Genomic DNA, 11428 nt, shown 5'->3' with positions numbered 1-11428 from the left:
CACCTCTGGTCTCCATTTCCAGCACTCAGAATCTTTTGATCATACTACACTTTTTTTTTTCCCTTTATATAGTCTGGATTGTTTGGCGTATCCTTTCCAAACATAAAGAAGTGAAGGACAGTGTATCAAACCATATCTGTGATATCTCTCTCCCCTCATCCTGAAGATTTCCAGAATGAGAATTGCACATGAGAAAGCTCTGCATCAGATAGTAAGCGCCCCTGAGGGCAGAAATGGTATTTTTCCTTCCTTGTGGCTCCCTCGGGGACTTTACATGGGTAAGGAGATGAATATCATTTGAAGAGTAGCATGATCTCAAGTTACCGTGTTTGCAACTGTGACAATGATCCTTGATTGTCCTGGGGCAGTTTGGTGAAGAAAGCACTTTATTTTCTGTCCACTGTAACAACGGCGAGTTATTTACCATGGGCGTCTGCTTACACTTGCAGAAGTCCAACCTTTCCTCGCTGTATCTTTGCCAGTGTTAAAACCACTTGGTCGGGAGTCGGGGGGTGGCGCAGCAGGTTAAGTGCACGTGGTGCAAAGCTCAAGGACCGGTGTGAGGATCCTGGTTCGAGCCCCCAGTTCCCCACCTGCAGGGGAGTCGCTTCACAGGTGGTGAAGCAGGTCTGCAGGTGTCTGTCTTTCTCTCCCCCCTCTCTGTCTTCCTCTCCTCTCTCCATTTCTCTCTGTCCTATCCAACAATAACGACATCAATAATAACTACAACAATTAAACAAGATCAACAAAAGGGAATAAATAAATATTTTTTAAAAATACCACTTGATCGCTTTTTGTGCAGGAACCAAATGCCACAGTGGTCTTCAGGGAAGTCTCCAGTGTGGTCCCCAGATTAGCAGCATTAAGCTGTATCATTAGAAATGCAAGCTTTCAGGTGGCCCCTTGAGGACTCTCTACAATTTGAATGGGGGTCCTTAAATGTCTGTTTTGCTTTGCTTTGCAAAAGTACACAGGCTTCTCTAATGCAGTGCTAACTTTTGAGAACACTGGCCATTTTATTTCCAACAGCTTGAAGTCTTTAGCCTCACTAATTGGGGGGGGGGGGGGAGGGGATGACCTTGCTCACACTTTCTTGTGACAGGGTCATGAAACAGCAAATGGCACCAAGGTCTAACAATTGCCAAGAGCTCAGAACGGGAAACACACTAAACACAGGGACCCTTAAGGGTGGGAAACCTAAACCGACCTATTTAGTGATGTGTGTGTGTTCAGAGTCTTCACAAGGCACTCCCATGGCATGGGGAAGGCCACCTCCAAGTAGGGATGTCCAGGGGACTGAAGCCCCCGCGTGCTGAGACCCCGGGGTCTGCGCTCACCCTGAGGCTCAGGTAAGGACTAGACTCCACGCAGCACCAGGGCCCAAAGCTCTGTAGGCCTCTAGCCAATCAGGTGTCGGTGGAGGAGAAACTACAACTCCCAGCATGCCCCACGACACCTCTTCCGCTACCAGGGGCCGCGCCCCAGAATCCCTCGCGAGCAGGTGGCCACCACCTTGCCCCCCCCCCCGGAAGTGGCGCGCAAGGGCCTCTGGGCCCTTGCCCCAGGTCGCCATGGCAGTGGCGACAGTGGCAGTATTGGTGGCCGCCGCGGGTGGGGCGCTGTGGCTTGCGGCCCGGCGGTTCGGGGGGCACGGCGTCCAGACGCGGCAGGGAGAGGGGGACTGCGGCCTCATGCGCGGGAAGACGGTGCTCATCACCGGGGCCAACAGCGGCCTGGGCCGTGCCACTGCCGCCGCGCTGCTGCGCTCGGGCGCGCGGGTGATCATGGGCTGCCGGGACCGCGCACGCGCAGAGGAGGCGGCGGCGCAGCTGCGCGGGGAGCTCGGCGGGGCCGGGGGCTCGGGGCCGGGCCAGCTGGTGGTCAGGGAGCTGGACCTCGCCTCGCTGAGCTCCGTGCGCGCCTTCTGCCGGCAGCTGCTGCAGGTGGGGGTCCTGGGGGAGGGCTGTGCAGGTGGGGGTCTAGGAGGGGAGGGCTGTGCAGGTGGGAGTCTAGGAGGGGAGGGGCTGTGCAGGTGGGGGTCTAGGAGGGGAGGACTGTGCAGGTGGGGGTCTAGGAGGGGAGGGGCTGTGCAGGTGGGGGTCTAGGAGGGGAGGACTGTGCAGGTGGGGGTCTAGGAGGGGAGGGCTGTGCAGGTGGGAGTCTAGGAGGGGAGAGGGCTGTGCAGGTGGGAGTCTAGGAGGGGAGAGGGCTGTGCAGGTGGGAGTCTAGGAGGGGAGGGGCTGTGCAGGTGGGAGTCTAGGAGGGGAGGGCTGTGCAGGTGGGGGTCTAGGAGGGGAGGGGCTGTGCAGAGGGGAGGGCTGTGCAGGTGGGGGTCTAGGAGGGGAGGGGCTGTGCAGGTGGGAGTCTAGGAGGGGAGGGCTGTGCAGGTGGGGGTCTAGGAGGGGAGGGGCTGTGCAGAGGGGAGGGCTGTGCAGGTGGGGGTCTAGGAGGGGAGGGCTGTGCAGGTGGGGGTCTAGGAGGGGAGGGCTGTGCAGGTGGGAGTCTAGGAGGGGAGGACTGTGCAGGTGGGGGTCTAGGAGGGGAGGGCTGTGCAGGTGGGGGTCTAGGAGGGGAGGGGCTGTGCAGGTGGGAGTCTAGGAGGGGAGGGCTGTGCAGGTGGGAGTCTAGGAGGGGAGGGGCTGTGCAGGTGGGAGTCTAGGAGGGGAGGGCTGTGCAGGTGGGAGTCTAGGAGGGGAGGGCTGTGCAGGTGGGGGTCTAGGAGGGGAGGGCTGTGCAGGTGGGAGTCTAGGAGGGGAGGGCTGTGCAGGTGGGAGTCTAGGAGGGGAGGGCTGTGCAGAGGGGAGGGCTGTGCAGGTGGGGGTCTAGGAGGGGAGGGCTGTGCAGGTGGGGGTCTAGGAGGGGAGGGGCTGTGCAGGTGGGAGTCTAGGAGGGGAGGGCTGTGCAGGTGGGAGTCTAGGAGGGGAGGGCTGTGCAGGTGGGAGTCTAGGAGGGGAGGGGCTGTGCAGGTGGGAGTCTAGGAGGGGAGGGCTGTGCAGGTGGGGGTCTAGGAGGGGAGGGCTGTGCAGGTGGGGGTCTAGGAGGGGAGGGGCTGTGCAGGTGGGGGTCTAGGAGGGGAGGGGCTGTGCAGGTGGGGGTCTAGGAGGGGAGGGCTGTGCAGGTGGGGGTCTAGGAGGGGAGGGCTGTGCAGGTGGGAGTCTAGGAGGGGAGGGCTGTGCAGGTGGGAGTCTAGGAGGGGAGGGCTGTGCAGGTGGGAGTCTAGGAGGGGAGGGCTGTGCAGGTGGGGGTCTAGGAGGGGAGGGGCTGTGCAGAGGGGAGGGCTGTGCAGGTGGGGGTCTAGGAGGGGAGGGGCTGTGCAGGTGGGAGTCTAGGAGGGGAGGGCTGTGCAGGTGGGGGTCTAGGAGGGGAGGGGCTGTGCAGAGGGGAGGGCTGTGCAGGTGGGGGTCTAGGAGGGGAGGGCTGTGCAGGTGGGGGTCTAGGAGGGGAGAGGGCTGTGCAGGTGGGGGTCTAGGAGGGGAGGACTGTGCAGGTGGGGGTCTAGGAGGGGAGGGCTGTGCAGGTGGGGGTCTAGGAGGGGAGGGCTGTGCAGGTGGGAGTCTAGGAGGGGAGGGCTGTGCAGGTGGGAGTCTAGGAGGGGAGGACTGTGCAGGTGGGGGTCTAGGAGGGGAGGGCTGTGCAGGTGGGGGTCTAGGAGGGGAGGGCTGTGCAGGTGGGAGTCTAGGAGGGGAGGGCTGTGCAGGTGGGAGTCTAGGAGGGGAGGGCTGTGCAGGTGGGAGTCTAGGAGGGGAGGGGCTGTGCAGGTGGGAGTCTAGGAGGGGAGGGCTGTGCAGGTGGGAGTCTAGGAGGGGAGGGCTGTGCAGGTGGGGGTCTAGGAGGGGAGGGCTGTGCAGGTGGGAGTCTAGGAGGGGAGGGCTGTGCAGGTGGGAGTCTAGGAGGGGAGGGCTGTGCAGGTGGGGGTCTAGGAGGGGAGGGGCTGTGCAGAGGGGAGGGCTGTGCAGGTGGGGGTCTAGGAGGGGAGGGCTGTGCAGGTGGGGGTCTAGGAGGGGAGGGGCTGTGCAGGTGGGAGTCTAGGAGGGGAGGGCTGTGCAGGTGGGAGTCTAGGAGGGGAGGGCTGTGCAGGTGGGAGTCTAGGAGGGGAGGGCTGTGCAGGTGGGAGTCTAGGAGGGGAGGGGCTGTGCAGGTGGGAGTCTAGGAGGGGAGGGCTGTGCAGGTGGGGGTCTAGGAGGGGAGGGCTGTGCAGGTGGGGGTCTAGGAGGGGAGGGGCTGTGCAGGTGGGGGTCTAGGAGGGGAGGGGCTGTGCAGATGGGGGTCTAGGAGGGGAGGGCTGTGCAGGTGGGGGTCTAGGAGGGGAGGGCTGTGCAGGTGGGAGTCTAGGAGGGGAGGGCTGTGCAGGTGGGAGTCTAGGAGGGGAGGGCTGTGCAGGTGGGAGTCTAGGAGGGGATTTGCTGTGCAGGTGGGAGTCTAGGGAGGGGAGAGGGCTGTGCAGTTGGGGGTCTAGAAGGGGATTTGCTGTGCAGGTGGGAGTCTAGGGAGGGGAGGGGCTGTGCAGGTGGGGGTCTAGGATGGAGGGGCTGTGCAGGTGGGAGTCTAGGAGGGGATTTGCTGTGCAGGTGGGAGTCTAGGGAGGGGAGGGGCTGTGCAGGTGGGGGTCTAGGATGGAGGGGCTGTGCAGGTGGGAGTCTAGGAGGGGCGGGCTGTGCAGGTGGGAGTCTAGGGGGGGAGGGCTGTGCAGGTGGTGGTCCTGGAGGGGAGGGGCTGCCGGAGGTGGGGCCTGGCTAGGGATGTCCTCCTGCAGGTTTGGGTCCAGGAGAAGAGGGGCTGTGCAGAGGCATCTTCAAGGTCAGCTGGGGGCTGCTGCAGGCTGTGTCTGCACAAAGTCCTTCTCTGGAAAGTGTTTCTGAGCCTGAAACCAAGTGTTTCTGAGCCTGAAACAGGAGCAGCTGCATGGGGGTCTCTTGGGAGGGGTTTCGGGCAGAGCAAGGACTCTGGTGACCTTGGCTGTGACCTTGGAAGGACAGAGGCTGCAAGTGTCAATGGTGAGGCGCCTTGAAGACATAGGGGTGTCTGCAAATTCAGAGGCTGCCCTCCTAGAATATGTATTAAGAGAAAAAGTGCCAAATGAGGGCTCCCCGAAGGGGAGCAAACCAGGTCTGAACATTTTATGCTGTGGACACCACACAGAAGAAGTATTATTCTTGTGTCCGTTGGTGAGTCTGCTCCAAGTCCCAGTCCCACCCAGCATTTAAGTAAAGTTGCTAGACGTGAACTGGATTTATTTTTTCCAGAGCATTGTTGAGTTCTGATTCATGGTGGTGTGGATGGAGGGTTAAACCTGGGAACTGGGAGCCTCAGGCATTAAAGTCTGTTTGGACAATTGTTATACTACCTCCCCCGGCTCTTACTTTGTTTGCTTATTTGTCTATTGTATAGAGACAAATTGAGAAGGGAGTGGAGAGAGATAGGAGATAGACATCTGCAGGGAGCCGGGCAGTAGAGCAGCAGGTTTAGCACACAAAACGGAAGAACCAGCAGAAGGATCCCGGTTCAAGGCCTGGCTCCCCGTCGCTTCACAGGCAGTGAAGCAGGTCTGCAGGTGTCTGTCTTTCTCTTCCCCTCCTCTCTCCATTTCTCTCCTATCCAACAAGGAGGACATCAATAAAACAACAAGGACAACAAAAGGGAATAAATAAATATTTTAAAAAAAGAGAGAGAGAGAGACGTGACTGTTGGTGTCTCCTTGAGCAACTAACTTCAAGAGAGAAGCAGAAATGCCTATTATGACTTAGCCTGGGAAGTCACACTGTCATTTTAAAAAAAGAAAGACACCTGCAACCCTGCTTCACCTCTTGCAGTTTCCCCCCTTGAAGGTGGGGACCAGAGATTTGAATGCAGGTCCTTGCAGATAGTAACCTGTGCGCTCCACCAGGTGCACCACCTCCCAGACCCCTGATCTTTATAGCTGTTTATTTCTTCTGGGGTAGTAAGTTTCTCTCTGGGCCACCCACAGGTGGGCTCCTTAGTACTATCATTAACCAGGCTCTGGCTGGAGCTTGGGATCCCAGTGATTATGTGCTTCAAACAGAAATAAAAAGAAAACACTATCTAATAAGAGTTTATGGATGGTTTACTATATGACACTAATCTTGCCACATTTTTTAGATACCTTTAATTTCTTTCTTTCTCTCTTTCTTTGTTTTTTACAAAATGAAGGTGCCCTTGGCTGTTATTGTCAAGGAATCTTCACAGTAACCCCATGAGATTTCTGGATTCCGTTTTAAAACAGAATACAACTAAGATGCATAGGTAGGCTAAGGAGTTTGCCCAGGGTCTGTCTTTCACCAGAACCTTGCTTGAATCCTTCTTCTCTACTTCTGCTGCCTCCCAGTGAGTTGAAGGAATGATTTATAAATATTCCATTCAGATGGGTGTCCTCTGTTGGCTAAAGGTAGGAGGCATTCAATTGGTGAGTTTAAAGTTAGTTATGTGAGCGATGGTTAGGTCTCTTCAAAAGAACACAGAACAACCGATTAGTACAAAAATTCTTTTCATAAACTCTGGTCTATGAGCACCTGTAGCCAGTAGTTTTGCATTCTCTAGGTCAGCTCCTTGCGGTGCTCGCTAATCCCCCAGCAGAGACCCTCAGACTCTCTTCCTCTCTCCCTTATTTAGGCAACGGGGAGATTGTGAGCTCTGAAGCCCAGCCCAGGGGTGGAGGAGTCAGTTCTGCATCAGGTGTAAAAGATGGGAGGAGGATGAGGGGGGCGGCGCACTGCTGTCTGAAGGCCACTGTTGGCGGCACGTCCTTTGCAAAAGAATAAATGCCTGGCTTCAACTCCTTATTTTTTTGCCTTGACAACTAATTTTAATTAGACATCAATTACAAGTTAGCAGCAGGAAGGTTCTTGTAGGAACTGTCTCAAATCCAGAGTTGAGAGTCCCAGACATTTCTAGCTTTTCAGGGTAATGGTTGGTTAAATAGTTAAGTGCAAACAACTACTAATAACTTATTTGCTAGATGCAAAAAAAGAAAAAGAAAAAAAATTAATTACATTTTGGGGGGCATTTTCTCTCTTTATAAAAATATTTATTTTTTGGATAGAGACAAATTGAGAGGGTGAGAGAGACAGACACCTGCAGTACTGCTTCACCACTCTTCTCACCCCCAGCAGAACCCTGGGTCTTCCTCATTTTAACATGGCCGTTTTTGTATTTCAGTCACCACAGTTACGTATTAATAGGAAATAATGCAACTTTTGATCGTTTCACATCAGATTTTGGAAGCAGTTTGGAAACTCATTTCATTTTTTTTTTTTTTGCATTGTACTTGAATTTGTTAAAAATACAACGTGACAAAAGATTTGACATTCACATAATATGACACAATATACTGTTGAAGCAGGGGGATGCCCAGGGGGAAAGGGGTTTGAGGCACAGAGCAGACTGCCTTCGTATTTTTTCTTGAAAATCTAAAATAATTAAGAGCATCCTGAGTGTTCTTTGTGATGTCATAGGGAACCTTGGTGCACAGTCTGTTGTAGACAGAGGGTTTTGTTTGGTTCTTTTGGCTAGGACATCGCCACCATGTAAGATAACGTCAAAACCAGAAAGCAAGATGTTGAGTGCATTAGAAGTGGGTTTTCTAATTCTCTCAATTACAATGTAAAAAGAACTGGGTACACTCCCTCCTTAATGCCTGCAGTGTTTTTCTACGTTGACCATTTAAGAATGAGTTAAAAGGTTAAGGAGGCAGGGAGACAGGATAATGCTTATGCAAAAGACTTTCATGCCTGAGGCTCTGTGGCCCCAGTTTTAATTTCTGGCAGGACCAGAAGCCAGAGTTGAGCAGTGCTCTGATCTCTCTGTGTCTTTCTCTCCGTATCTCTCAAAGAAAGAAAGTACTTTTTAAAGGTTAAGAGGATAAAGAGTCAACCAAGTGTATCTTGCTCTGAGATTCAGTAACTAACCAGAATTTAAAAAAAAAAAAGTGTGAATTCCCCACATTGGTATCCTTGGTATTCACATCATTTATCTTCTAGAATAAATTTTTTTTAAAAAATTGTGAATGATAAATTCTTAAAATAACAGAAATCCAGCAAAGAATAATGGCCCACAAATGATTAATTCAGGAAACTTCCAAAGGATTAGTGAGAAAGAACACTCCTTTCTTTTTGCCCACGGGTGAACTCTTGCTTCCTTTTTGAAGTTGACTATTGGACAAGCTGTAGGTGCTTTACACAAACATATCAGAAATAGTTAATCCTTTTGACAGCCTAGGCTTTGATAACAGTTGTGAAATCTGACACATTTTTTCTCACTTGGCAAAAATGCCGGTGAACTATGGAATCTGATTTTATGTAGTCATAGGTCAGCCTTGTGTCTTTATGCCTGGAACCTGCTTTTCTTTCTACGCATCAAAAGAGACCAAGTGTAGAAAAGCTAGGGAAAACGAACAGGTTAAGGAAAGAAAGCACTTCTTTTTAAATCTTTTACTTACTTAGTACTGGAGAGAAACTGAGAGGGGAGGGGAAAGAGACAGAGAGACACCTGCAGCCCTGCTTCACCACTCCTGAAGCTTTTCCCCTACAGGTGGGGACCAGGGCCTTGAATCCTGGTCCTTGCACACTGTAATGTATGTGCTTATGAAGGTGTGCCACCACCTGGCCCAGGACTTTAACTTGTAAAGATGGAGGGAGGAATTCATGTAACTAAAAAGAAAAAAAAATCTGAATTTTACTCTTAGAGATTAAAGGTTCTTGGCTACCTTTTACTGTTACTGGGATACCTCACTTAATATTTATGATTTCTTGTGCTCTTTCTGATACCTTTAAACTGCCTGTTGCTATTTTTTTTTTCTTAAACGTGTCCACTTGGCTTTGTTCAGTCTTATCTGACCTCCCCGACACTAGTGTTCATCCCATGTTTAAAAGAACTGGGAAGTTGCTCCATGGTGTTGTTCACCTTTAGAAAACGTGCAGAATAAAGCAGTGCTGGTTAGCTGATGGCAGTAGTTGTGGGGATAAAGTGTCATCCTGTTTTGTGCTGTTTCTACCCTTTCAATCACATGTGCACTCTTATTTTTGAAAATTCCAATTAGAAAAGCCATACCAGCACACTTCAGACAGGGACATTGCATCGGAAGATTTCATCCTTGGGTTTTGTTCACCACTTAGGAGCCCAACTTCTGTAGAAGTTCTGGCTTGCTGAGTGTAGACTAAGTAATGTGAAGGGCATAAGACCAGACCCTTGTTAAAGACACATGTCTGTTTTTTCACCTTCTCACTTGTTGGGAACTCAAGAGTTCCAGTTGTCTACATTATTTTTTTTTCCATTTCTTTATTAGGGGAATAATGGTTTATAGTTGACAGTAAAATACAGTACTTTGTACATGTGTGACATTTCCCAGTTTTCCACATAACAATACAATCCCCACTACGTCCTCTGCCATCATGTTCCAGGACCTGAACCCTGCCCCCCACCCCAGTCTTTTACTTTGGTGCAGTACTCCAACTCCAGTCCAAGTTCTGCATAGTGTTTTCCTTCTGATCTTGTTTTTCAACATCTACCTATGAGTGAGATCATCCCATATTCTTCTTTCTCCTTCTCACGTAACATGATTCCTTCAAGTTCTATCCAAGATGGGATGGAGGAAGTTAATTCACCATTTTTAATAGCTGGGCAGTATGTAATTGTGTATATAGACCACAACTTGCTCAGCCATTCACCTGTTGTTGGACACCTGGGTTGCTTCCAGGTTTGGGCTGTTACGAACTGTACTGCTGTGAACATAGGTGTACACAGATCTTTTTGGATGGGTGTGTTGGGTTCCTTAGGATCTATCTCTAGGAGAGGAATTGCAGGATCATAGGGCAGGTCCACTTCTAGCCTTCTGAGAGTTCTCCAGACTGCTGTCCACAAGGGTTGGACCCATTTATAAGGAGTTTTTTTTTTCTTGTAATATAGTTACATATAAGTCTGTCCCTAAGTTTCTGGTTCTCTTTCTAACCTTTAAAGGAAGAGCCCCAGTTGGACGTCCTGATCAACAATGCAGGGGTCTTCCAGTGCCCTTACATGAAGACTGAAGATGGGTTTGAGATGCAGTTCGGAGTGAACCATCTGGGGCACTTCCTACTGACCAATCTCCTCCTTGGGCTCCTCAAAAGTTCAGCTCCCAGCAGAATTGTGGTGGTCTCTTCCAAACTGTATAAGTACGGAGACATCAACTTTGAAGACTTGAACAGTGAACAAAGCTATAATAAGAGCTTTTGCTACAGTCGAAGCAAACTGGCTAACATTCTTTTTACCAGAGAACTAGCCCGCCGCTTAGAAGGCTCCAACGTTACTGTCAACGTCTTACACCCTGGTATCGTCAGGACTAACCTTGGGAGGCATATCCACATCCCCCTGTTGATGAAACCACTTTTCAATTTGGTGTCATGGGCTTTTTTCAAAAGTCCAACAGAAGGTGCCCAGACGTCTATTTATTTAGCCTCGTCACCAGAGGTCGAAGGTGTATCAGGGAAGTACTTTGGAGACTGCAAAGAGGAAGACCTGTTGCCCAAAGCTATGGATGAGGCTGTTGCAAGAAAACTCTGGGATATCAGTGAAGTAATGGTTGGCATCTTAAAATAAGAACAAGGAGAAAAAGAGCTATTTATAACACTGGATGCCAGTTAGATCAGTGTTCAGGAATGGTGCAACAGCCTCAGGTTGCTGCTTGGAAAAGAAAAACCACTTTGATTTTGCAATAGCAGTATGAAGAGGTGAGGTCAACACAGATGTTTTGGAGTTACAGAAAAGCAATTCTAGGAAGATTTTAAATGAGATTCAATATGACAGTGCAATTGTAATATACTAAAATTATAATGATATAGGCATGGGTTATAAATATCAAATGTTCAGTGGCTTAAAATAGATAACTTGATAAGTTTATGCAAGTATTTGTGTTTCGTGTTCAAAGTGTGCATCATTTTTATTACTTTGCTGGTTTTTCTGTGGAGGAGAATATAGACCTAGTACATGTATGCACAATTCTTAACTTGAAATAAATTCCCTGATGCAAGTTTTGAACTGGATTTCTTTAGAAGTTGAAACTGAGCCTATGTCGTTTCATTAGCCCTTGCGTACTTTGCTGTGCCCCAGACTCTCGGCTTATCACATGCTCTTGCTAGCCATTTTAAAAGGTGTTCCGTCTAAATCCAACTCTGAGTCATCTTCCTGCTTAAAATCTGTGATGGGTTCTGACTCTGATGCTTCAGATTTTCCATCTTCTGGTCCCTCTTTTGGCTAAACTGTTCTTTTTTTTTTTTTTTCTTAAATTGTATTAGTGATTTAATGTTGGCTTATAAAATCACAAGATAACGGACAACTCCACACTGTCCCTACCACCAGAGTTCTGAATCCCCAGTCCCTCCACTGGAACGGCTACAGCAGTTCACCCAAGGTTGCAGATACGGGTTAGCTATTATTTCTA

General features: G+C 50.6%; 1 protein-coding gene across 1 annotated transcript; it reads left to right on the top strand.

The window, feature by feature from the left end:
* Positions 1-1529: 1529 nt before the first annotated feature.
* On the top strand, positions 1530-11025 carry RDH14 (retinol dehydrogenase 14). The gene is made up of 2 exons (XM_007520590.3): positions 1530-1943; positions 9970-11025. The coding sequence occupies exons 1-2, from the start codon at positions 1572-1574 to the stop codon at positions 10585-10587; spliced, it is 990 nt and encodes a 329-aa protein (XP_007520652.1). The 5' UTR covers positions 1530-1571; the 3' UTR covers positions 10588-11025.
* The last annotated feature ends 403 nt before the right edge of the window (positions 11026-11428 follow it).

Source organism: Erinaceus europaeus, chromosome 3 (genome assembly GCF_950295315.1).
Source record: "Erinaceus europaeus chromosome 3, mEriEur2.1, whole genome shotgun sequence".
NCBI lineage: Eukaryota > Metazoa > Chordata > Mammalia > Eulipotyphla > Erinaceidae > Erinaceus > Erinaceus europaeus.
Note: the sequence above shows the minus strand (reverse complement) of the source record. Positions and strands in the feature narration are given on the sequence as shown.